The sequence below is a fragment of the Xenopus laevis genome, chromosome 4L (genome assembly GCF_017654675.1).
Source record: "Xenopus laevis strain J_2021 chromosome 4L, Xenopus_laevis_v10.1, whole genome shotgun sequence".
Taxonomy (NCBI): domain Eukaryota; kingdom Metazoa; phylum Chordata; class Amphibia; order Anura; family Pipidae; genus Xenopus; species Xenopus laevis.
This window is the reverse complement of record NC_054377.1, coordinates 102,899,504-102,926,172: the sequence shown is the minus strand read 5'-3', so window position 1 is coordinate 102,926,172 and position 26,669 is coordinate 102,899,504. Positions and strand designations below refer to the sequence as shown.

The 26,669-nt window shown below is 37.9% G+C and overlaps 1 protein-coding gene across 1 annotated transcript; it reads left to right on the top strand.

Annotated features, from left to right (window-relative positions):
* Positions 1–749: 749 nt before the first annotated feature.
* clca1.3.L (chloride channel accessory 1 gene 3 L homeolog) lies at positions 750–26,669 on the top strand. Its single transcript, NM_001280616.1, is given in 15 exon segments — positions 750–944; positions 1,370–1,507; positions 3,859–4,009; positions 7,098–7,206; positions 11,220–11,385; positions 13,323–13,544; positions 14,158–14,382; positions 14,920–15,094; positions 17,080–17,186; positions 17,317–17,512; positions 17,514–17,539; positions 20,698–20,968; positions 24,834–24,998; positions 25,282–25,509; positions 26,132–26,669. Coding segments are annotated over 15 exon segments (2,772 nt in total). The 5' UTR covers positions 750–788; the 3' UTR covers positions 26,569–26,669.

Sequence of the window (26,669 nt, the reverse complement as noted above, 5' to 3'; positions counted from 1 at the left end):
ATTTGCTTAACTCCTGGTTGTTACTATTTAAACAATGTTGCAAAAGTCTTGTAGTTCCCCAGCAGGTCTGTTAATCAGCTCAGCTGCCTTGTTTAACATTGTTTCAGTCTGAGCCACCAGGGCAGAGAATTGAAAGGTACAAACACTGCTTTCAATAGCAAAACATATAAAAATGACTCAAAATCAATAGAAAATGTATAATGAATGTCAGAACATTGCAAAGCTGCTTAGAATTATATCTTCTTTTATTAGGCAAAAAATATTTTTTTGGGGGTTGACATTCCATTTCCTTTTAAAGTATGGCAATCCAAATTACAGGCAAGTCTCATATCTGGAATACCCCAAGCATTCTGGATAACAAGTCCCATATATCTTAAAGGGTTATTAAAGAGCAACTAAAGTCCAAAAACAAGGTAAACCCCATGGATTATTTCCTCTAATTACTCTGGGACAACAGGGGTGTGAATATCTGGGTGGTGCACTAAGTATGTTCTTTACAAGAGAAGTTAGACTGTATCAGATTAAACGAAACAATAATGTATTGATTTATTTTCTTTCTACTCTCTACCATGGATTCTGTGAAAGGTTGTTCTTCTAGCAGAACTATAATAGATAATAACTTCCTTCCTTCTGCTTTACTTTCATTTTACCCCCTAAAAGTAATTGCAAATTCCATTGGTGTAGTTTGCATTTATAAGGTTTGTTGGCATATATATACAGTATATACATTGAGTATCCCTTCATACATTCATCAGGTAGATTAACACAGGGTGTTTATTAGGTAGAGAATGTCTTTCTCTATTCTCTTTACATTAGTTTTAACATGGCATCTGTTCTGTGCATCCGCCACTTCAATCAAACTTGAGAATGGTGGCTATGAAGACATTGTTATTGCAATTAATCCAGGACTGCGAGAGAATATCAAAATTATTGAAAATATTCAGGTAAAGTCTACAAAAAATGTATTATATTTGTTTTTTGTTTTATTTTAAACCAAACAACAGCATTCAATGTATATTATTTGTGCATGGGTCCTTGGTTACCATACTTTATTTTACTATTTGTTTTCTATATTTTTTGTTTACTTTTAAATATGTTCTATAGAAGGATAAGCTGTAGCTCAAACTCTCCCAGAGGTCCAGTGCCATGTTTGGAAACCTATGCTCTAATCAAGCATAATATAAACAAGATTTTTAGTTCAATTCAGTGTTAGAAACCAATATTTTTGAGCAATAATTGTATTTTTCTCTTCTTTCTTTCTTTCTTTCTTTCTTTCTTTCTTTCTTTCTTTCTTTCTTTCTTTCTTTCTTTCTTTCTTTCTTTCTTTCTTTCTTTCTTTTCATTTCTTTCTTTTTCTGTTCCTTGCTAGAATATGATAAAAGAGGCTACACCGTATTTATTCAATGCTACAAGGAACAGAGTCTATATAAGAAGTGTAAAAATCTTAATTCCTATGACTTGGTCAAACAAGAACTATACAAAGGCAAGAACAGAAACCTATAATAAGGTAAGTTGCATGGTAAATAAAAGAAAAACAAATCGAATTAAATAGAATTATAGTATAAAATGACACTCACATCATGTTATCATATCATATTCTATCCTGCAGAAGGTGGACATGCCTATGTTTGCCTAAGTGACTTAGAATGAATCCACTAAAAAGCAAGCATCTACTAGAAATTTGTTCTCTTTAATTCCTTTGCTTAACTAAGAACGCAAAGCATAAGTGATATGTATTGTTGTGCACTTTACATTCCTCCTCCACAAGTGATCCTGTGTATCACAAAACAAAAGGGGGAAAAGATTATAAGGTCATTTAAATGATTATACAGAAAACAAAACATTTATTTTAATATGAACAATTACAGGTTTTAACAGTTTGTGAAAATTACCCATTGATGTATGTGATGTAAGACATCAGGGGTCATTTACAGCAAGGAGGGCAGTGTGCAAGTGCCAGTAAATAGGCACAATTGCCATTTTTTGCACATATTGCTTTTTCTCAGAGCACGGAGACATGCGGCTACCCCCATGAAAACAGGAGACATGGAGAGGACTGGCCTGTGCCTCCTAATGCTGCCATGTTCACTTTGCAGCAAATTTATTCTCTGGCAGCACATTCATTCCCCCGAAACATTGCTCCATTCATCTGCACTAAGGAGTACCCTCTTGCACCCCTTAGTATGCTTGCACTTTTGCCCAGGGTAATAGTAAATAATTCCTAGTGTCTTTAGCAGGCAGAAGTTTTAGGTCCTACTTAAAGAAATACTGACACCAGAAAATAATCTTTTTTTTATAACATTGTTTTTGAATGCTATTAATAATTTTGCCATAAAAGTATTTGCCTGATGCTTTTACATTACCTTTCTTACCCCCCATGTTCCTCTATGAGGGGGCTGCCATATTTGTGCAGCAGGAGTCCGTTAGCATTAGAAACTCTAACTGACAGGTTAAGAAGGGACACAGTCATTTTGGCAAAACAGTCAGGTTTAGGAACTTCAAGTAATAATTACTTATAAAAGCAGAACAATCAGTTAAAAAATTATCAACATGACCTATAGGCAACTTTTAATGTAGATTAATATTTTGAAAAGAAAATTTTTAGTGTCAGTATCACTTTAAGAGGGGTCATTTACATTGACCCAGCGATCAAGCACAGAACACTTCTGCCCTGTGACATCTGTGTTCTGCATAGTGTAGCTTGGGTGAAAGTAGGCCAGCCCTGTCCTTACCACCTGCTATATGGTCTGATGACCCTCTGCATCTCAATGACACATAAGTGGCAGGTAGGGAATGGGAGCTGGTATACCTAAGTGTCTAATCCAGGGGTCCCCAAACTTTTTTACCAGTGAGCCACATTCAAATGTAAAAAGAGTTGGGGAGCAACACGAGCAAGAAAAAGTCCTTGGAGTGCCAAATAAGGACTGTGATTGGCTATTTGGTAGCCCCTATGTGGACTTTCAGCCTACAGGAGGCTCAACTTGGCACTATACTTTTTTTTTATGCAATTAAACGTGCCTCTAAGCCTGGAATTCAAAAATAAGCCCCTGCTTTGGGGACACTGAGAGCAACATCCAAGGGGTTGGGGAGCAACATGTTGCTCACAAGCTACTGATCACCGGGGGATCACTGTAATCTCTTCTACCCCTCAGGAAGACTTAATACATGCAGAGATGTATTTGTGGGCAAGTTTGTAAGTATCTATGCTCTGAAATGGAGAGCAGAGACTTGTGGCGGTTCTTTAAAGGAGAACGAAAACCCCTGGGCACAAAAACCCTCCCCCCTCCCCTGTGTTGCCCCCCCTCCCTCCTCCACCCTGGCCTACCTGTCCCGCCCGGGCAAATGCCACTAACTTGTTACTCACCCCCTCTGCGCAAGTCCTGTACACGCAGCTCACAGGCGCCATCTTCTCCCAAGCGTTCTTCTTCCTGCTTTGATCGGCATCTTCTGGCGCATGCGCAGTAGGAGCATTTACCGGTACCGATCTACTGCGCATGCGCCTAATGTCACGAAGTGAAATCGGAAAACTTCGTGACTTTTGGCGTATGCGCAGTAGATCGGTACCGGTAAATGCTCCTACTGCGCATGCGCCAAAAAAGCAGGAAGAAGACCGCTTCAGAGAAGATGGCCCCTGTGAGCTCCGTGGACAGGAGCACTGTAGTAAATAGAAACAGATAAGAAATAAGACGTATTTGGATTTGGATTTGAATTTTGTTTTAACAGATTATACACATTGTAATCCTATTTAGTAACTATTTGTTTATATATTTTCTTTCTTAAACAGCAAATAAGGCAGAGTAATAGCATTATTATTTAAATATGCCACACCTAATACCAATATACTTTCTTTCTCGACAGGCAGATGTGATCATTGCCAGCCCCCATCTCAAGTTTGGAGATGACCCATATACCTTGCAGTATGGTGGTTGTGGGGAACCAGGAAAATACATTCATATGACACCGGACTTCTTGCTGGATGATAAGCTGGTTTCTGTTTATGGACCTCGAGGTAAAACAAATAAGTGGTTATTAATAGTCTGAGAAAACCTGATGGAAGATTTATATCTACAAATTGATGGTATTTTGCTAATTGTAAATGATGACCAATTAATCTTAAAACTGACTATTTTTTTCCCTTATATATATGGAGGAAGCCTCATAGAGCAACCCAAAGAATCGAAAAATGGATTTCAAATAAAATAGGCTCTTTGCAGATGTAAATACAATAACATTTACGACATCCTGAAGCCTTGAGATTAACTGGCTGTACTACATTGAGCACTGTGCCCATTGATTCCTGAAAGACTCACCACTCCTCTACATTTCATATACATTAAATAGTCAGTTTCAGATTGCTCTGTATGGCAAGTTCCCACAGAGTAGGGGGCAGATTTATTAAGGGACAAATTGAAAATTTGAATTCGGATATTCTAATTTTTTTTATGGTCAAAACTGTCAAATTCAACTATGGCATTATCCAAACTCGATTCGAGTTTTTTTAAAAAAAATTCAATTTAGATTCGATTTTCAAGATTTATCATACTCTGGCCCTTTAAGAATTTCAAATTTGACTATTTGACACTTAAAACCTGCTGAATTACTGTTTAAGTCAATGGGAGAGGTCCAGGTATCAATTTGGAGATGTTTGCCGCCTTTCTGACAATCGAGTTTTTTTCGGAGAAAAACCTTGAATCGAGTTTGATCGAATTTGAATCAATTTCTATTAGAGTTTTTGGGTTGTTTAAATTCGTCCAAGTATTAAAAATTCTATTTTTATAATAAATTTCGACGAGCAGAAATAGCTTTCAGCAGCAATACCAGTTCACCAGCAATTTAACATACCTCTGAACAGGTAACCGCGTGTGTGCATTGACTTTAATACATCAAGTTATGTCAGTCAGAGATCTAGAGAGACTGGTGAGCATGGTTTTTTATTTATTTATTTATTTATTTTTTGATCATAATGGCAAAAAAATATATATTGCACTATTGTCAATGAACAGAACTTTAAATAATGAAAAGGAACCAAAAGAGTAAAAAATAAAAAAAATAATAAAATAAAATCAAACAAGGGTTTTCATGAGAATTTCCAAGATCTAAAAAGCCTTCTATCTATCTGACCCTAACTGAATATCACCTTACCATTCCCATACAAGGGGACCCAGGCCCACATAAAAAGGAAAATAATGGTATTCATCCAGAAATAAAATGATAGTTTACCTTAAATGTTATTTATATATATTTCGTAATTTTCTCATTTAATTGTTCAATAATTATTATTTACATATATTTTTAGAGCAGCAACATATTGCGCATCACTGTAATAATGTATGTCACTAGAGATTTAGTCAGATTATGCAGATTGGATGTAGATCCTATACCAACCAATTGTATTGAGCCTGCAAGGTTGCCTTTAATACTCTGAAAGAATTTCTTCTTTCCACCAACTTATCCATTACAAGCTGTTGGTTGGAAGTCACAGTAATGTTAACTAAACAAATGCTGTGGCTTTAGGTTAAGCTGTAGTTTCCAGCTACCTCTGGTAGGCTTATATGGTACCATGTGATTGTGTCCACTTGGCTTGATGCCCCATTTGAGTTTGAGTGGGCAGCCATAGGGTATGCAATTAGGCTTTCCTAATATGCCTTGGAACAAGGCTTTCCAACTGGATATAGGCATCTATTGACATTTGACATTTACTAGCATAATCATGTGCTATTATAAATAATCACGTTTCACAGCATTGATGTTGATTATTTATGAAAGGTCGAATTTCCGAGTTTTTTTTATACCTAGAATGAATCGAAATGGAAAAAACTCGATTCAGCGAGTTCGAGTTGCGAAACCCGAAAATTTTAATAGATCGAGTTTTTGGCAAAAAACCCTAAGGAACAGTAACGTCAAAAAATAAAAGTGTTTTAAAGTAATAAAAATATAATGCAGTGTTGCCCTGGTAAAACTGGTGTGTTTGCTTAAGAAACACTACTATAGTTTATATAAATAGGCTGCTGTGTAGCAATGGGGGCAGCCATTCAAAGGAGAAAAGGCTTAGGTTACACAGCAGATAGCAAATAAGCTCTGTCTGCCTAACGGTGTTATCTGTTATCCATTAGTTAACCTGTGCCATATAGCCATTTTTTTTGGTGTTACTGTTCCTTTAAATCACTCGAATTGATTGAGTTTTTGGGCAAAGCCATCCGAAAAAAACTCAAACACCATGAAGGCTATTAACATCTTCAAATGGTTCAAGGACCCTCTGTCATTAACTCCTACATGACCTCAACAGGTTTTAGATGGTGTATTGTTCTATACCCCTATTTCCAGGGTATAATAAACCTTGAAAAATGTAAAAAAATTTTAACCTTTATAATTAACCCCCCAAAATGTTTTGTAGCTTTACTAGCCAACCTTAAATATTGGGTTAATAATATGGGGCAGATTTATTAAAGGTCGAGTTGTATTTAACTCAAAAAAGTCAAGTTTTCAAGGGTATTTTACAGGCAAAACTGAATTTTTGGGTTATAAAATACAAAAAAAAATTCTGGGTTTAAAAAAACTTAAAGTTTTCAAAAAAAAAAAAAACCTTGAATTTTTTGAGATTTATTATAACCTGAAGCTGAAAATACCTTGAATCCAATAATAAACCTGTCAAAGACATGTAGAAGTCAATGGCAGAGGTCCCTTGAATCATTTGAAGATGTTAATAGCCTTCATGATGTTCGATTTTTTTTCGGTAAGTTTCATTCGAAAACTAAATCAATACAAGGGATTCTAGTTTTTTCCTGCAAAAAAAGTTTTCACCTCAAATTTACTGATTTGAGTTTTTTTTTAAATCTGAAAAAATTTGAGCTGTGAGTTCATATGAGGTAAATAACCCCCAAGCCAAAAAGTTAATTCTCAAAGCTGTACCAAAAGATTCCTGTCATTTCCCTACCACTGATATTAGCATGTATAATGTGCAGCAGGTCAGGAGCTGTTTGTTGCTTAGAAAACATTCTCCTATGCACAGGAGGAACAGACTGTTTTCTTCAAAGCTAAATTCATGAAACCATGAAACTTTTGAAATAGTCACAATTCAGCAATTTATGTATTTTCAGGGAGAGTGTTTGTACACGAATGGGCTCATCTACGATGGGGCGTCTATGATGAATACAACTATGAAAAACCTTTTTATATTACTGCCGATAAGAATATAGAAGCAACAAGGTATTTTTATATCATATATTTTTATATTTAGTACATTATGTTGTTTCTTGTAAATTGCAATAATAATATGGCACTATGGCAAGTCATTGCATTAAGTCTGTGTTACTGTAGCGTAAAGTCACAGAATGCCATATAAGTAAGCAAGTAAGTGCTACATTATATACATTATATTATATTGATATTTATGTTTAATTTTTTAAATATAATACTTGAATTGTGGAGCAGAAATTAAATACTTGATGATTGTGCTCAAAATTGCACTTTGCTTGTTGTACTTGTGGACATAAACCCTATAAATGTTTTGTCCTGAAAGAGTCAAACATGGCATCTGGTAGGTTATATTTAAGTTTGCATAGTAATAAGCTTTTTCTTTCAATATTGGTTGAGAAGTGTATCCCATATATGTTTGAATAGTTGCCATTTTAATTTAATTTCCCAGCTGCCCCTGGTCATGTGACTTGTGCCTGCACTTTAGGAGAGAAATGCTTTCTGGCAGGCTGCTGTTTTTCCTTCTCAATGTAACTGAATGTGTCTCAGTGAGACATGGGTTTTTACTATTGAGTGTTGTACTTAGATCTACCAGGCAGCTGTTATCTTGTGTTAGGGAGCTGCTATCTGGTTACCTTCCATTGTTCTTTTGTTTGGCTGCTGGGAGGGAAAAGGGAGGGGGTGATATCACTCTAACTTGCAGTACAGCAGTAAAGAGTGATTGAAGTTTATCAGAGCACAAGTCACATGACTTGGGGCAACTGGGAAATTGACAAAATGTCTAGCCCCATGTCAGATTTCAAAATTGAATATAAAAAAATCTGTTTGCTCTTTTGAGAAATGGATTTCAGTGCAGAATTCTGCTGGAGCAGCACTATTAACTGATTCATTTTGAAAAAAACTTTTTTTCCCATGACAGTATCCCTTTAAGCCTGAGCAGTTGGTTTGTGCATCAAATATGATGAGACCAGCACAATCACTCTATAGTCTTTAGGTTTAAAGAAACTGTCTAACAGTAACCTTAGATCTAAGTTTTGACTGAGTGTAAATATCAGAGGTTAAAGTAGTAACCTCCACTCTGCATGGTGTTTGTAAACTGGGAGCGCTGGAGCTTATTGTATGTACTGTACATATGACAGGTTTCCACAGAGTAAGCGTCAGGGCAGCAAAAGTCTCTTAAAGCAAAACTATACCCCCCAAACAATGTAGGTCTCTATAAATATATATTGCATAAAACAGCTCATGTGTAAAACCCTGCTTCATGTAAATAAAACATTTTCATAATAATATACTTTTTTAGTAGTATATGCCATTGGGTAATCATAAATAGAAAACTTCCATTTTCAAAAATAAGGGCCGCCCCCTGGGATCCTATGATTCACTGTGCACACAAACATACCAATCAAGCTATAAATGTTAGGTCACATGAGCCAATTAACAGAGTTCTGTCTTTTGCTTCCACACTTCTTCCTGTTACAGTTAGAGTTGTAGTATTTCTGGTCAGGTGATCTCTGAGGCAGCACACAGACCATCACAAAATGGTGGCTCAAGGCAAGAGATGTAAAAGGGAAATATTTACTTAAATATATAGACCAGTCTGGTAAGATTCTTTAATATGCCACTTAATTTGATATAAACTATCTGTTGCTCAAGTATTAATTTTGGGGATATAGTTTTCATTTAAAGAAAAATGACTTGTATTCAGCTGACAGCAACAGGCACAAAATAAAGGCAGTTTTCTTTACAAACAGCAAAAAAATAGCTTTTGGCAGCAGTACTAGTTCAATAATAACAAAAGTGTAATTACAGACCTTCCACACAGTGACTGTGTGTGCACAGGCCCATAGTATCCTTTGTGTCAAGATCCCAGACACTCTCTATTTGTCTCTCCCAGTCAGAGATTATGAGAGACTGATCAACCTGGGTTTTAGGGCCCTTACTCACGGGCGTTTGAAGCTGCGATCCCCTGAGTTCCAGTTTTATGCGTTCAGCCGCAGGGGAGCACTGAACGCAGGTAAAATGCAACATGCTGCATCCCCACCTGCGTTCTGTGCTTACATGCGTCTGTGTGAGTACAGCTGCACTGAAAATAATTCAGCGCGTTTACTCCTGCGCTCCCCTGCGGCTGACCGCATAAAAATGGAACTCAGGGGAGCGCAGCTTCAAACGCCCGTGAATAAGGGCCATACTGATTAGCCACCTGAGGCTAATCAGACCCAGCTGGTCAGTCAGGAGCACGTCACTCTGCTACAGTACTGAAAATGATTATATAATTGGTATCACTGGTGGCCTGTGAATTTCAATGATTACACTGTTCTAAGTAGGGACAGAGTAATTAAATAGGGTGAGGGGGGGGAGATCTACAGCAATTGATCAGCACCACAAATAGTGGCAATTATGACACTGGATGTACCATGGCCCTATAACAGGCTGCAGACATTAGACTATATATAAGCCGAGTATAAGCCGAGTTTTTCAGCATCCAAAATGTGCTGAAAAAGTCTACCTCGGCTTATACTCGGGTCAGCAGGCAGTAGCCGAGATTGCAGTCACTTTTAATCATTCCTATACCAACAGTTCACTTGGGGAGAGACTGCAATATCCCACAATGCCCTCTGTTGGTTTTATGAAAGAATAACAGTGCGCCCTCTGTTGGTTATATCAAAGAATAACAGTGACTGCAATATCACACAGCGCCATCTGTTGGTTATATCAAAGAATAACAGTAACTGCAATATCACACAGCGCCATCTGTTGGTTGTATCAAAGAATAACAGTGACTGCAATATCACACAGCGCCATCTGTTGGTTATATCAAAGAATAACAGTGACTGCAATATCACACAGCGCCATCTGTTGGTTGTATCAAAGAATAACAGTGACTGCAATATCACACAGCGCCATCTGTTGGTTGTATCAAAGAATAACAGTGACTGCAATATCACACAGCACCATCTGTTGGTTATATCAAAGAATAACAGTGACTGCAATATCACACAGCGCCATCTGTTGGTTATATCAAAGAATAACAGTAACTGCAATATCACACAGCACCATCTGTTGGTTGTATCAAAGAATAACAGTGACTGCAATATCACACAGCGCCATCTGTTGGTTATATCAAAGAATAACAGTAACTGCAATATCACACAGCGCCATCTGTTGGTTGAATAAAGGATTAACAGTGATGGCAATATCACACAGCGCCATCTGTTGGTTATACGAAAGATCAGTGATGGTTTTATGACACACAGCACTCTCTGCACAATTCTCTGTCACCATCAACTTTGCAAAGAAGTCCGGTCGATCGCTGGGGGAGTCTCTTTGGCGGAAGGTGCTCTGCTGGGAGACAGGGCTGTAGTTGTGTCTAGGCTTATACTAGAGTCAATAAGTTTTCCCAGTTTTCGTAGGTAAAATTAGGTACCTCGGCTTATACTCGGATCGGCTTATACTCGAGTATATACGGTACATTGTTTTGTTATTGCCTGCGAATGTCTGACATACTTTAATTAATACCTATGAAAATGTTGCTTCTCATAGCAGAGTATCCATAGATGTAAAGACTTTTTTCTTCAACTTTTCTCAAAGGCTTTACCAACACATTAATCTTGCTGATATACTACTTGTTACTACTTTAGTAGAAAATCGATCTGCTTTTTAACTCAGTACAATGTTGGTCCAGGGACTGACTAAAGAAAGATAGAGAGCATTTTGTAAGAGTTTGCACCTTGCTCTATATCACTCTAAGTTAGGTATGTATTATTGGAGCAAAAGATTGAAGCTTGACAGGGAGAAAGAAATCTCATGTATGAGTATAGTTATGGAATCATCATCTTTATCCAACTAGGAGGTTCATCAAGAAAGAATAAGCATTTCTGAGCTTTTGAAATACCATGCAAAAAATCTCTCCAGCTTGCATAATTAGTCAGTCTAATCTACCTGAAACCATGCTTCATTTTTTAGAACCCTTTCTGAACTCTTAATATATAAATTGCTTGGAACAAATATTTCCTTTCCCTTGGCAGATGTTCTGCTGATATCACTGGTACCTACGTAAAACAATGTCAAGGAAAAACCTGCAACTGCATCCGTGACCCACAAACAGGCCTTTATGAAGATGGCTGTGTCTTTGTACCTGAAAGAAACCAGGCTGCCAAAGCATCTATCATGTATTTACAGGCATTGCCTTCTGTGAGTAGTCTGTGAGTGTGACAGTGATGTCACCATAGAACATTTAATATAAGCTTCATTTCATTGAAACTTTCCAAATATAATCAATTAAAAGTTCTGTGCCATGTATTAAATAATCAAGTTACTCCTCATTATCTTCCGCAACCTGTCATTCTGCATGCTCTCTTCATGCAGAAGTCAGAGTTAAATTCTGATTGACAGGTCGATCTACTACGTCTTTTAGGGGGGCTCCCATTCCTAGCAGATGCATTAAAGCTCACTCTATAACCCACTCCAGCACAAGCAAAAGCTAACAAAATATATGACTTTGGCACACATCCTGCATATAGGATTTCCAGGATTTTAACAGGATTTCCATCAGAGGTTATTTTGAAAGAGTAAATTCTATTACATCATCTAGCAGGGATCCCCAACCATTTGAAGCCATGAGCAACATTCAGAATTAAAAGGAGTTAGAGAGCAACACTAGCATGAAAAATGTTCTTGGGGTGCCAAATAAGTACTGTGTTTGGCCATTTAGTAGCCCCTATGTGGATTTTCAATCTAACTCAAGGCTCTGTTTGGCAGTGCACCTGGTTTTTATACAACCAAAACTTCCCTTCAAGTCTAGAATTCAAAAATAAACTCCTGCTTTGAGGCCACTGGGAGCAACATCCAAGGAGTTGGAGAGCAACTTGTTGCTCACGAGCTACTGGTTGGGGATCATTCTAGACAAACAGAGATGTCCTAAAATTCAGTTTAAAGCGGATCTATTGCATAAAAGGAAAATTTAATATGAGCTTCATCTAACTGAAATTAAAAATCTGACTCCGCCTCCTGTATGAAGAGATAATAAAGAGAGACAGATTGCCGAGAGGATGATTTCATAAACCGTACATAATGTTTCATTGATTATACAGTATGTAAAATGTTTCTTATTTCAGTTAGATGAAGCTCATATTAAATTGTCCTTTCATGCGATAGATCCGCTTTAACCTGAATTTTAGGACATCTCCGTTGGAGAAATGGTAATAAAATCTTTTACCAACTTGAAGATGGAAAATTAAACTGAAATGCACCTAAATAATGTTTCACAATATGGTTTTATCAAAGATGCTCCAAATTCTGGATTTTCCAGTACTTCCTGTTGAATGCAAAATGTAGCAATAAATATATCACTTATTCACAGTGCCATATTTATGGTCGATACGATCCACTTCTAGTTAATAATCTATGTAGCTATAAAGGTGTGGACTTTATTTAGACAACTCTTGACCTGGCATAGTCCATTGAAGTTAGTGGAACAAGTTAAGGCAGTGAAGTGTCACCGTTTTTATGGAGGGAAAATGTGATATAAAATGCTTTGTAAAAGGCACTGCAAACAACCCTGGTATTTACACAGGGGTTTCACCTTTAAACAACTATTTTTATGTCTAATTTTACACATACCTACATACTCATTAAAAAAATCATTCTAAACACACAAGAATTTACGCAGTGTAAATTGGCCTTAAATTGTCAATGAAAATTGTATATTTTAAACAAATGTATGTATGGCCACAGTATCATCTCTGTCTTTATAGATTTACAATTCTCATTTCCAGGGGATTATTTAAAATTTTCTCCTTTTTAGCATTAATGATCTTAAAGTGCCAATGAAAATATGCCCATAGTGTCATCTCTGTCTTATAATTTTTACAGTTAGTTCATATTTTCCAGGGGATTGTTTCCAATTTCCTCCTTTTCAGCAGCATTATTTTAATCTATACAGCTACCACTCTAATACCTACTACAGAATAAGTTTAACATTACTTATGAAAGTGCCCATTTTCTACTCCCTATCCACATCCTTTATTCTCCTCATTGGAAAAAAACAGCACATTTGTTTTGTTTTTTAATGTCTTAATGTCATTTTTGTATTTAAAATGTACTGAAATATTTGATTTTGCTGTTTTCAGATTACTGACTTTTGTGAGAAGGACCATAACACTGAGGCTCCAACATTGCAGAACCGGATTTGTAACTCCCGTAGCACATGGGACGTCATTATGAACTCCACGGACATAAAGTCCACTCCTCCAAATGCCGATTTTGATCTTCCAGTTCCCACCTTCTCGCTGCTGCAGGGTTCTGATAGAGTTGTGACTCTGGTGCTTGATGTGTCTGGAAGTATGGCCAGTGTAGGTTTTCCTCTAACTTTATTTCCAGTTAATAGTCGCAGCCCAATGGGTGGTAGCCCATGGTATGGTAGATGATAGATATCTTGCTCGTTAGAACAAAAACATGGGCGAATACATATATCTACAGACAATTGGAGTGATTGCACCCCAACATCTTCCACTAGAATTTGACTTGTAAAAAGAAAATATAAAGTGGATAAGTATAAATATCTGCCTTTCCTTGCACATAACGTAAAAGGGACAAGATCACACAGTTTGTAGTTCTGCATACTTGCAACCATTTCACAACACAAAAGCATCTTATTGAATTTGATACACTTCGGCTACAATGGATTTTGAATTGTTTTGATTAGATAAATGGGGCTGCAGTATAACTAAACTAAGGGCTACATCAAACTAAATATGAATTTTTGTGCATTTGACAATGCACAACATTCAGATGGTCTGCAATGTTTTTGCACCACTTTGTATAACTGCTAAACCTGCAAAACCTCTATGTAGTTTGTATGTTATGAACCAATGTTTTTCTTATTTACAATAAGAAACAATCTGTACAGTATTTCATGGATATTCTTAAAAATGACAAATATTTTTACCAACCCTGTACCTGTAGGATAATCGAATTGGGCGACTGTACCAGGCAGCAGAAGTGTTTCTTATGCAGATTGTTGAAGAGGGCTCTCATGTTGGGATTGTCACCTTCTCAACCTCTACATCTGTCCTTTCCAAATTGGTACAAGTAATTGATGACACTCAGCGGAATAAACTAAAGCTTCTCCTTCCAACAACTGCTGCTGGTGGAACAAACATTTGCCTGGGAATTAGGGAGGGCATCAAGGTCATTTCTCTTTTTTATAGAAAAAAATCTAAATGATGGATTATTATGTATGGTCTTTTATGTAAGAATGCAGTAATATTTTTGAAGTGGCAAAATGATTATTGGTCTGGTTGAGATATCCCAATGAGAAGATGGATATACCAAAAATTACCAATATTTATAGGTTACAGTAATAGCCACAATTACAATGCTGTATGAATTAAGAAAATGTATACATGAAAATATTTAGAGCCTTTGCTGCAGAATAATACAGTAAAATAACTGAATAGAAGGTTGCCCCAGTAGCACAAGCCCATAACTACACATGGACAATTGCTAAATACATTCACTCACTCACGCAAATTACCCACAGGGACTCTGGTTAGGCCATATTCACCTGGCATTTTCTAGTAGCGCTCTTTGAAAGTGCCTTTTTCTGATGCCAATAAGTAAAATTTAAATATACGTTATGCATCAGTTTGCAGTATTATTAATCATTGTTCTTGAATGAAAAAATGTACAAATTATATATTTGTCTAACATTTTTTCCCCATATAGGTAAACAAACAATATGATGGATCATCTTACAGCACTGAACTAGTCCTCCTAACAGATGGAGAAGATAACGATGACACATCTTTGTGCTTTAAGGATATAACTGATAGTGGAGCGATCATTCATGTCATTGCTCTGGGTCCAAATGCAGAACTTGAACAAATTGTAGATATGACAGGTAAAAATGTAACTTGTAACATGAAAGGACTGTATCACATAATTCTAAACAGTATAAGAAGATTGTAATATACATTCATTATTTTTTCTTTACTTTTGTTTTTACGATACAATACAGTAGCACATGTATATAGTCCTCTTACTAATGTAGGTCAATAACTCTTCTGTTTACATGGCAGAGCAGCTTGGAAGTATTAATCACTTAGAATGATACAGTATATTCCTTTAGTAGACACAATTGCATTTTGGCTTTATAACCTATATAAATAAAGATATGAAGCTTTCATGAAATGACATTTTAATACTGCCTTGGAGTAACAGCACAGAAGACACATAGCAGCTAAAGGACCAAATGAGATGAGTAAAGCTGTGACCCCTTTCATGTAATAAAGACATAACAACCTTTAGATTGGATGCAAATATTGGCCACAGCTTTATTAAATTATTCAAACACATTATATCCCCCATACAGCGTTGCCCTTGCTGCAGCCATAGAGACTACAGGCGTGAATTACACCCAACCCCAAGGGTCTCTGCAATGAATAGGGCCCAAGCCATCAGCAACAGGTCCTTGGCTGCAAATCCCACCAACTTTTCTCACATGCTAGTCTGTGTGCAAAATCCACCAAATAAAGCTGGGACAGTAAAGAGAAAAAATACAACTTTGAAAAAACAATTACTCAAAAGCAATATATCTGAAAAAAACAATCATGGGAAGGGTGGGAGGGAAAATCTGTAACTGGCAGGCTCAGTTGCACTTAGTGGCAACCAGTGATTATATTTGTTGTTGCCCAAAGCAACCAATCAGATCTTTGCTATGGTTTCTTGTAGGTGACAGCTGAAATCTAATTGCAGATTGGTTGCTATGGGCAACATCACCGGTGATGCTTTTCTCCAATGTTTTAAACAACATGATAAATAGGCCCCTAAATATAGACATTCAGTTTGCACAAACGATTTGAAAACCGTGAAATATAAAAAATAAAGTTCAAATTATTTTCATAGGTTCTTATTCAGCATAATAAAAGCTACCTCAAAGGGATACTGTCATGGGAAAAAACATTTTTTTTCAAAATTAATCAGTTAATAGTGCTGCTCCAGCAGAATTCTGCGCTGAAATCCATTTCTCAAAAGAGCAAACAGATTTTTTTTATATTCATTTTTGAAATCTGACATGGGCCGCTAGACATATTGTCAATTTCCCAGCTGCCCCAAGTCATGTGACTTGTGCTCTGACAAACTTCAATCACTCTTTACTGCTGTACTGCAAGTTGGAGTGATATCACCCCCCTCCCTTTTCCCTCCCAGCAGCCAAACAAAAGAACAATGGGAAGGTAACCAGATAACAGCTCCCTAACACAAGATAACAGCTGCCTGGTAGATCTAAGAACAGCACTCAAAAGTAAAAACCCATGTCCCACTGAGACACATTCAGTTACATTGAGAAGGAAAAACAGCAGCCTGCCAGAAAGCATTTCTCTCCTAAAGTGCAGGCACAAGTCACATGACCAGGGGCAGCTGGGAAATTGACAAAATGTCTAGCCCCATGTCATATTTCAAAATTGAATATAAAAAATCTGTTTGCTCTTTTGAGAAATGGATTTCAGTGCAGAATTCTGCTGGAGCAGCACTATTAACTGGTGCGTTTTGAAAAAAAACATGTTTTCCAATGACAGGATCCCTTTAAGTATCATTTAGTCAATATGAGTTTAATTTTTGTAGGTATATATGTGCATAGTAATTCAGACTTACCAGGAAGTATATAGGAAGTAGCTGGTGATGCCAAACAATGGAGAAGTACACAGGATGAGGCTTATAGTGTAGTCAGATGAATCCGAATCAGGGCAGGCATCACAGGTTGAGAAGTGAGAATGTCAGACAAAGTCAACAAAAATGTTCACTAAACATGAGTATCCGTACAAGAGCAGTTTAAAATAAAACATGGGGCAACATGTACATTTTGATTTTGATTTGTCTCCCCCACAGGAGGATTACGCTTTCTAGCAATAGATAAAGTAGATGCTCAAGGATTAATTGATGCTTTTATCAGCCTGACAGCTGGAGATGGGGCAACTGCCCAGCAGGCTATTCAGGTGATGTATTACAGAAATATTATTAAGGTCTTTACAAAAAAATTGTGAACCTAAAATGAAACTGGAATAATGAATGTTAATGTTTTCCAATAAATACAATATGAACAATAACGTTTTATTTTATTTCCAGCTGGAGAGCTCTGGCTCAGTTCTTCAACCAAGTGATTGCTCAAGTGGCACTGTCTTTATTGACAAGACAGTGGGGAATGGAACGTTCTTTCTTATCACGTGGGAAACCTTAGAACCGTTAATCTTTTTAATAAACCCAAATGCAATCGTATACACATCTAAGCATTTTACCCCCGACAAAACTTCAAGATCTACTACGACTTGAAATCCCAGGAACAGCTGAGGTAACACATACACTGCATTTTAGAGATACATTTTATTGTGCATTTGGAGTGACTGGATTAAAATGGGAGGCCTTTATTTCTCTGATTTCAACCAATTATTTGTGTGGCACTTTGTCTGGAAGAACTATAGAGGGAAGGTACATATCTCCCAGAATGCTCTGTGAGACTCAACATGTTAGGAGAATTACAGATGGAGCAATCTACAGGTAATTATCAGTGCTGGTGTGGGGGAGATATCACCACTTGGGGTAGGAACCAGGAACCAGTGTGTGTGAGGTAATGGCTTTGAAGGTAGAGAGAGTTTGGCTATACTCCTGTGACAAGGCTGTGGTAAAGTGGATCAGAGGTGGGCCAGGCAGGCCGGGCACCCTAGGCAGCCCAGCTCGCCCCTTCCCTCTTTGCTTTTCTTTTCTTTTTGTTATGTTGTTATTTGCACAAAAGTGCAATGATACATATACAGCAAAACAAAAACTTTATTGCAACAGTAAAGCTGGTCTACACACTTTTATCGACCTTCCCCAAACACAAAAAGCGTAACATGTATATAATCTTCAATATCAGACAGTACGTTATAAGAACAGAAAAAATTGTAAAATTGTAATGCGGTGGTGGACCTCTGAAACAGGAATGGGCCATGATTTTTTTAATTGTGGGTGAAGGGGCATTTCAGTGGTGTTTATTTTTAACTTGTAGGTGACTGTTGAAATCTACACCTCTTGATTTGCAGCACACCACTTACTTCTTGTTGCTGGGTGCGTCCATATCCCAGGCTGCTTCCAAGCCCAACACAGTAACAGGTTTCAAGTAGGGAAGAAGCACACCAGCTCAGCCAGGCAATGCCTTCTAATACTTCTGCAAATAAATGTGTTAAAGGCATTGCCTGACTGAGCTGGTGTGCTTCTTCCCTACTTGGAGACTGTTGAAATCTAACATACCCGTATATACTCGCGTATAAGCCGAGTTTTTCAGCACTGAAAATGTGCTGAAAAAGTCTACCTCGGCTTATACGCGAGTCTCTCCCCTGCTGCTGCGTGCTCGTTCCCAGTGCCCAGTATCAGACAAGCCGCGCCATACCTCCCAACTGTCCCGCGGGACAGTCACTATTTCCTGTGCCTGCGCATAGTAGCAAAGATGTCCCGCAGACCCGTGCCGGCTGTTCTTGTTGTTGGATCCGGCATGGGCAGCGGCATCTTGCTACTTCCGGGTTTTGAGTTCGGGTACTTCCTGCTCTCTCCCCACACATCAGAGACAGGGGTTGGGGGGCGCTGATTGCCGGGAGGGACGGAGATCTGGAGGAGGCGGAGGGTTGGTGAGTGGAAGTTGATCTATTGCCTCACATACCTGCCTGTCACAATAACAGCCGAGCTCTCCGCACTCCATCAGATTTCCGTCCTGCCTCCAGTGTCAGTTTGTGCTGCTCGTAGTGACAATAAAGTTTAGTGACTGAGTGGGGAGAGACAGAGTGTGGACGTCGGGACAATTATGCACGCCCCTTCCCCCGTGGCTTTGCTGGCTGGAGTCGGACTCCAACTATGTGCCTGCTTTGTGTGGGGAGACTCTGAGAGAGGGAGAGACTGCCTGCTGCAATCTGCTGCCACCCACCACGACCACATGGTAAACCTTCTCTTCTCTGACTTCTTCTGCGCTCACACAGGCTCACAGAGGGGTGTAGGAGAGAGAGAGGGGAAGGAAGCTGTTCTGCTGCAGAGCAGTGCTTTTGACACTAGGAAGAAAGAGCTGAGGCTGAGCTCAGCACTGAGAAGACAGTGTGGCTACTTTTTTTGCAGGGGGAGGGGGGAGCAGCTTTTAGTAAAATGTAGCTGTGCAGGCAAAAGTGTAGTATAGGCTTATACACGAGTCAATACAGGTTCCCAGTTTTCCTAGGTAAAATTAGGTACCTCGGCTTATACGCGGGTCGGCTTATACACGAGTATATACGGTACTATACATAACATATTGATTTCTGTTAAGGTTGCCTGGATAGCAGTGCATTTCTGCTGTGAGAAGTTAATGCTAAGGCTTAGGCTACCATCTGAGTGAATTCCCAAACTTTAAACCTATAATTTCTTAACCTGGAGATTAGTGTACTTCTAGCTCTATCCCCAGATTTTCTTTGGGTGCCGGGGAGTGTGCATGTTATAATTATGGTATTTTCACTCTGTGCATTATCCTGTTCTGGACAGCACAGGACTGGGGATATTACAGGTATTAGATTGTAAATCTGGCCCTTGTCAATTAATATGGTTGAGGGTCAATTCTGTGCCCCTGCACAAGAACCCTTATTTGTCTATACTGCATGCATTAATGTCATGGCCAGTACTTAGCCTTCTGGTTACTAAAACGACAGCCATCCATTGCTGGTTTAGTATTGTAGTTACTAGAGGCAATGAAAGCACATGAACATGGAAGCATTCCATACTGATACAGTGTGGTTGTGTTTTGCTCAATCCTGGGCACCTAGGATCACAGTACTCCATGAGGTTGATAAAACATTATGTTCTTATAAGATATTTAATATACACAGTAAGACAGTAAGACTTCAGTTATTGTTGGACTACAAGTACCAGTATTTCAAAGGAGTTGATCAGGAGATGCTGCTTTGTTAAAACAATTTTGGAGGTTGTAGGTTGGCCATGCCTAAATTGCATAGTTTTTTATTTGGAAATGCTGCAATGCTTGGACCTTCTTGTCTCTTAACACCTACTTTGCCTCAGTAGGCTCTTCTAGATAGGGAGAAGACTGAAACTGGGAACTGTCCAATGATATGGTCAGTTGTTTTTATAAAAATACTCAGTTTGGGAGGGATATAATGGCAAGCACAAATGTTGCTCCTGGTCAAGTCATGCATAACAACAAATCAGCAGGTCCTGTAGCATTTTTGGTGGTTTGCTGTTAGAAAGCAAACATCTGATTGGTTATTATGGGTTACTGGACCTGGAGCAGATTTGTCACCTGTTAGTTCTTACACAATAATTGTGGCAGTGTGTATGAAAGACAAATTAATATGTAATTGATAAGAAATTAATAAATAGAACCACAATGAATGCAACTAACTGCCATGCATTGTCGATGTTATAGATTGGATGCTTCATGCATATGATTTCATGAGCTTTCTAGGATCATGTATTTTCTCTTTTCCTTCACTGTTGCTCTACCAGAGAGGAGCTTGGCAATACAATCTGTGCAATACTCATACAGCAAGTCAAGCCATAGGCATTGTGGTGACATCTATGGCAGCAGATGAAAATGTACCTCCGATTACAGTGAATGCTCATATGAATCGGGACAACAATCGTTTCCCTGAGCCAATGGTTGTCTATGCATCAGTAAATCAAGGACTATTGCCTGTGGTAAATGCCAATGTAACAGCCATTATTGAGTCAGTGAAAGGAAAATCAGTCACTTTAGAACTCTGGGACAATGGAGCAGGTAATGTAACTCTCAAAACCTATTGCATGTGTATTTTTCTTTGAGATTCCACTACAGGAGGGAGTGAAAGGTTGCTGGGTGTTATGTTTTGGGTAGCCGAGAATGAGTAGAGTATACTAGTGCTTTATTAGCAGGCTCTCATGCAGCCATTACACAACAGTTATCTTAAACTCTAACACTAGCTGTACAGAAAGTCTTGTGTATACGCAGTACAAGTCCTGTCCACAGTGACACCCGCAGGCCATTTGTATAAACACCACACTGGGGAGCCTGGGACCTATGCCTGAAAGGAATTAGGCCCTTGGTGAATTTGGGGAACTGGGCCCCAGGAATGAAGTCTATAAATAGTGGTAAGTGTAGCTGCTGTTATAGTACACTCTATGTGTGTAAGGCAGACAGGCTAGAGTTAGAAAGCTCAGTTCTGACCATTGACATAGCAGTATCAATTGGAGATATCTCTCCCAGGTCCACTATTGAGTGCCACAGAGGTGAAGTGGGATCCTGCCAAATCAAACCCAAGGCAGTGTCTGTAATTGATTGTGTCTTGACCAATTAGAGAAGCAGTGTACTGTGAGTACTGTTTGTCCCTGTTAAACTTAACAGTTTTAGTTCAATAATTCCTGGTGTCTAGAAATTCTGTGTGTGCAACTGAGAGGTATAGTTGACCAACACCCTCCCTTCCCACATGTATGCAAGGGCCCAGTTGAGACTGAGGGGTTAATGGAATCATTGCTCTACACCACTTAAGTGGGAGCTAGTCTTAAGTGGAAGAATAAAAGCTTATTTAGGATATATATGTGAGGCATATAAAGGGTAAAATGTATGTGTTGAGTTGATTTTCAAAAGTTTTATGAAAACCACAATGTTAAGCATAGCTTTGCAGTTTGCCCATTTTGAATTTGACAGAATGTGTACTAGTTTCCTAGGGTCTCTGTACTGTTAGGGGGTCTTATACCAAATAAACCACATACCAAGTGCTTATTTTGTAGCAGCCATAGTATGAGCATTGAAAGTTCATATGCATTTTTATTAGGGTGCTTCTGCGTCTCACATAGTTTGGTAAATCTATGCATATTGGGCATTCAACTGTTCAGTAGACCCCTGGCCATACTTAGTATGTGATGGCAGCCCTGGAAATATGTATGACAGATATTTTGATCCTCTGCAAAGTGGTGATCAAACAGTTTGGTGGAGCCCTGACATTAATATGTAGAATGTTTTATCTTGGTACCAAATGATGTGGGAGAAAAGATGCTGGAAAGAGCTTTGAGATGATTTTCAGACATTTAATCTAAAATATATTCTAAAAAAATCCAATTGGAATGAACCAATTTTTTTGTCATTTCTACATGCCAGATACGTTAGCAATAAGGTAGGATGGAGCACTCCAAACGGAGGCTCTGCTGCAACAAACTTTTATTCTATCACGACATGTTTCAGATCACATGGATCTTTTTTCAAGTGTAGATCACAATTTTAAGCAAAAACCTTTTAACACCAAACCCACAGTGATGCTCACTTAGTGCTGTCACTAATGAATCTCAATTAGTCCATTAGTGCTACAGAAAGTCTTTCTATCTTCTTTATAGTCCAAAGTTTATATGCAGTCATACTATATGCAGTCATAAGTGCTAGGCTCCCTGGTCACGGCTCTGCTTCCACGAGTCAGCAACCTTTGGATTTGGGAAGAGCCCTCAGCTACCCAGATGCCACCAGGTCTTAATAAGAGAGGAGCCAAGCAAGAGTTCTGGACAGGCAAAGGGGCACGATTGTTTACCAAGGATATAGGACGGAATGCAACACAACTCATCAATGGATCAAACGGAATAGCGTGGTCAGACAGTCCGGGTCGGTACAGGCAGAGTTCACAGGATAGTCAGGCAGGCTAGGATCAGGATTGGCAAAGATTAGAATAGTCAGGCAGGCAAGGTTCAGGATTGCAGAGTTCAGAATAGTCAAACAGGCAGGCAAGGATCAAAACCAGAATATACAATAGGATTCATGAAGAAAAGGACCCAGGAACTAATCAAGTTAGACCTAACAATAGGCAATGAGTTTCCATTCAAAGCCCCTTTAAATACCTTTGAATTTTGAGCCAAGGCACGATGACATCATCACAGCGGGGTGTAAAACCCGGAAGTTCACGCCGCACACGCCATAGAGGAAATCATTCCTTACACATACATCTTATCAGAAAACTACTCAAATATGTCATCATTAGATAAAAATAGTAGTGCCATACCTGAAAATACTTAAACATTCATACATTTAAAAACAATGTTACCAAAAGTTACTTAAAACCAGGGGCGGAACTACAGAGGAAGCAGACCCTGTGGCTGCAGGGGGGCCCAGAGTTAAATGGGGCCCCATGAGTCCCTAACTAATGAGCAGTTTCTATATATTTTGGTAAAACAGGGCAACCTCTGAATATGCTGGGGGCCCTAAAATTAATTTGCTATGGGGCCCAGTAACATCTAATTATGCCACTGCTTAAAACCAAATACAATAATTAAATACAAAACTGCATACTTGATTCTAGGTACTACTCTCAAAAGAGTCTGCCGGACCCATTTGATCCATAGAAACATGCATCTCTAACACAGTATCTCTAAAGGACAATATACCTTAAATCTGTTAATAACACAGTATCATGGCCTAACAATTTTTACCTTCTCAATTAGCCTACACCATATGGTACTATAAATAAATTTAAACCTTACTGTACCCCAGCTCTAGATCGCTAACAATATAAAATATGTGGGCCGGTATCAAAAAATCAGTAAGAAAGAGGAAAGAATACAATTGAATTATACCACTTATAAGAAACATTTTAGACTCCATGCTTCATTTAGACCTTTTGGGGCCAGTGAATTAAATTTCTTAATCCAATTCACCTCCCTCTGTAACATTTTTGGTTTAAAGTCGCCTCCTCTGACCAATGGTTGAACTACCTCCAAATAGACCCATTTCAATTGCAATTCATGGCAGATACGTTGGTGATCCTAAGCACAATGGGCATCAAGCTCTTTGGTTGACCCCTGGCATTCATATTTACAATGCTTTTTCTCAAAGCTTTGAGCTAATTTTTAAACATTTTGATAAAGTTTTATAAAAAAACAGTAAGTTAATTTGGTAAAATTTATAGATGGCATCACCGTTTAATATCAATATCTTTTTTTCTGTCAATGATTTTTGCTCAGAAAGCTGAATAGGTGTGATTAATTGTACAGCCTTTGTCAAAATCAGCTGTTTATTCTGTAAACACAATAAAAAATATTTTAAAAAAACAGTAATTTCAGAAAAGCTTTGAAATTTAGTAAGCAGGAGTAGAAAGACTTCCTTGCCCATATTGGATTCAGCAGAATGTGTACTTTTAAAAGAAAGTTTCCTGGGGTAAACCTATTGTTACAGAATTATTTGTATTCGGAGTCTAAAGTATGCTAATTTCTGTGGTAATGATCGGAAAATTCAGTAACATGCTTCAGGGGAGTTTTTGATCTATGGAAGTCTGAGATCTCCAAAAAACGATACATATCTGGTATTGCCATGTTTGAGAGACATGATGATTTACAAATCAATTGGATTGTCGCGCATAAAATAAATCAAGCACCTGGGCAACTATTGTTTGTGACTTTGACTTGCACATCATTATTTAACACTCCTACTCCAAACTTACTGGTGTATGTATAAAAAAACTGAAAATTTTCCAGAGAAAAAACTGGCAAATAAAAGTTGGAGACGTTCTATAAAAGTCAGTAGGAATAATCTCTAAAAACTTTTTTCACTATTTAACTATTTCTTTTTACAGTATTTTTATTTTATATTTTCAGACATGATAAAGTGTTATTCTCTTGTCTGTTTCAAGGTGCCGATACAGTAAGAAATGATGGAATCTACTCAAGATACTTCACAGAATTTGATGAAAATGGTCGATACAGTTTAAAAGTGCGAGTAGAAAACAGCAAAATGAAAAGCAGACTGGCACTGCCAAGAAGCCGAGCCCTTTATATTCCCGGCTTTGTAGAAAATGGTAATGAGAACTTTTTCAAAAGGTGCCAAAATTTGGTAGTCAAATGCCATACTGTACAGCAAATATAATAGCACTGATATATGGAAAAAATGCGTCCAGAAAGTGACACTTTGTTGGATGTTGTACATCTTAAGTTACTAAATTCAGGTTCCGATGTGATAATTAAACTAGTCTATATAGTTTGTATAGTTCTTTTTTATTATTTAAAAACATCAAACAGGGTTAAAAAATGTTTGTGCTAAAAAGATGTATGGAATTTTTTAATGTTGCAATTTTTTTTTAGGGCATGTAGGGTTGAACCCATCAAGGCCAGTAATTAATGATGATGAACTTAACCTGGGAGAATTCAGTAGAACAGCTTCCGGTGGATCTTTTGTAGTAAATAATATTGTGCCAGGTGACAGACCTGACTATAAACCTGACAAAGTAACTGACTTGGATGCAAGAATAGAAGGAAAAACAATTGTGTTGACTTGGACAGCAACTGGGGATGACCTGGACCAAGGATTAGGTATGTGATTTTTCTTATATTTTTGGAATAAATTCTATTATTATTATTGGAGGAAAACGTATTTGATTGAATAGCAGAAGTTCATGTTTTTTCATAAATAACCTCCCATTCCATTTCTGAGTAAATTCGAATTTATTAGTGTTAAAAAAAATCACATAGCTTCGAAATTCGACCTTAGTGTATCTGCCCCTTAGTGTATGACTGATCAATAATATAATTTCAATAATTCTGTAATAGTTCATTCCTGAATAATTTATTATTTAAAGGGATACAGTCATGGGAAAAAAAATTAGTTTAACAGTTAATAGCTCCAGCAGAATTCTGCACTGAAATCCATTTCTCAAAAGAGCAAACAGATTTTTTTATATTCAGTTTTGAAATCTGACATGGGGCTAGACATATTGTCAATTTCCCAGCTGCCCCAAGTCATGTGACTTTAGAAATGGATTTCAGTGCAGAAGGCTGCTGGAGTAGCACTATTAACTGTTGCGTTTTGAAAAAAACATGTTTTCAGAGGACAGGATCCCTTTAATGCTATGTTCTCACTAAAAAAAAAAACTGTAAGCAGCCAAAAGCTTTCATTGATTAAAATTGCTGGTTAAATGACATTTTTATATTTCAGTTTCCGGATATGACTTAAGAATGAATACGAGTCCCAGTGAACTCAGAAATAATTTTGATAATTCTACAACAGTCAATACTTCCAGTCTAATACCACAAATAGCTGGATCCAGTGAATCGTTTACATTTGTTCAAGATGAGATCACAATAGAAAATGGCACCATCATTTATTTTGCATTTATTGCTTTTGATAAAATTGCACAGAAATCAGATCTGTCAAATATAGCACAAGCTCTGCTTATTCCTCCAACACCTGCTCCCACTACAGTCGAGTCGTCACCTGCTCCCACTACAGTCCAGGCCTCAACTGAGCCCACTACAGTCCAGTCGTCACCTGCTCGTACTACAGTTCCACCTTCCAATAAAAGTTCTGAAAGCCTGAATATAACATTCCTTAGTCTGATAATTTGTTCATTTGTAAAACTGGCATTATTATAAGTATTACAGTGTGTTACTAACTGCAGTGAAAAAATAATCCAGGCATGATACTGTAAATAAATATTAATTATTTACAATAAACTGAACATGATCAAACTGCA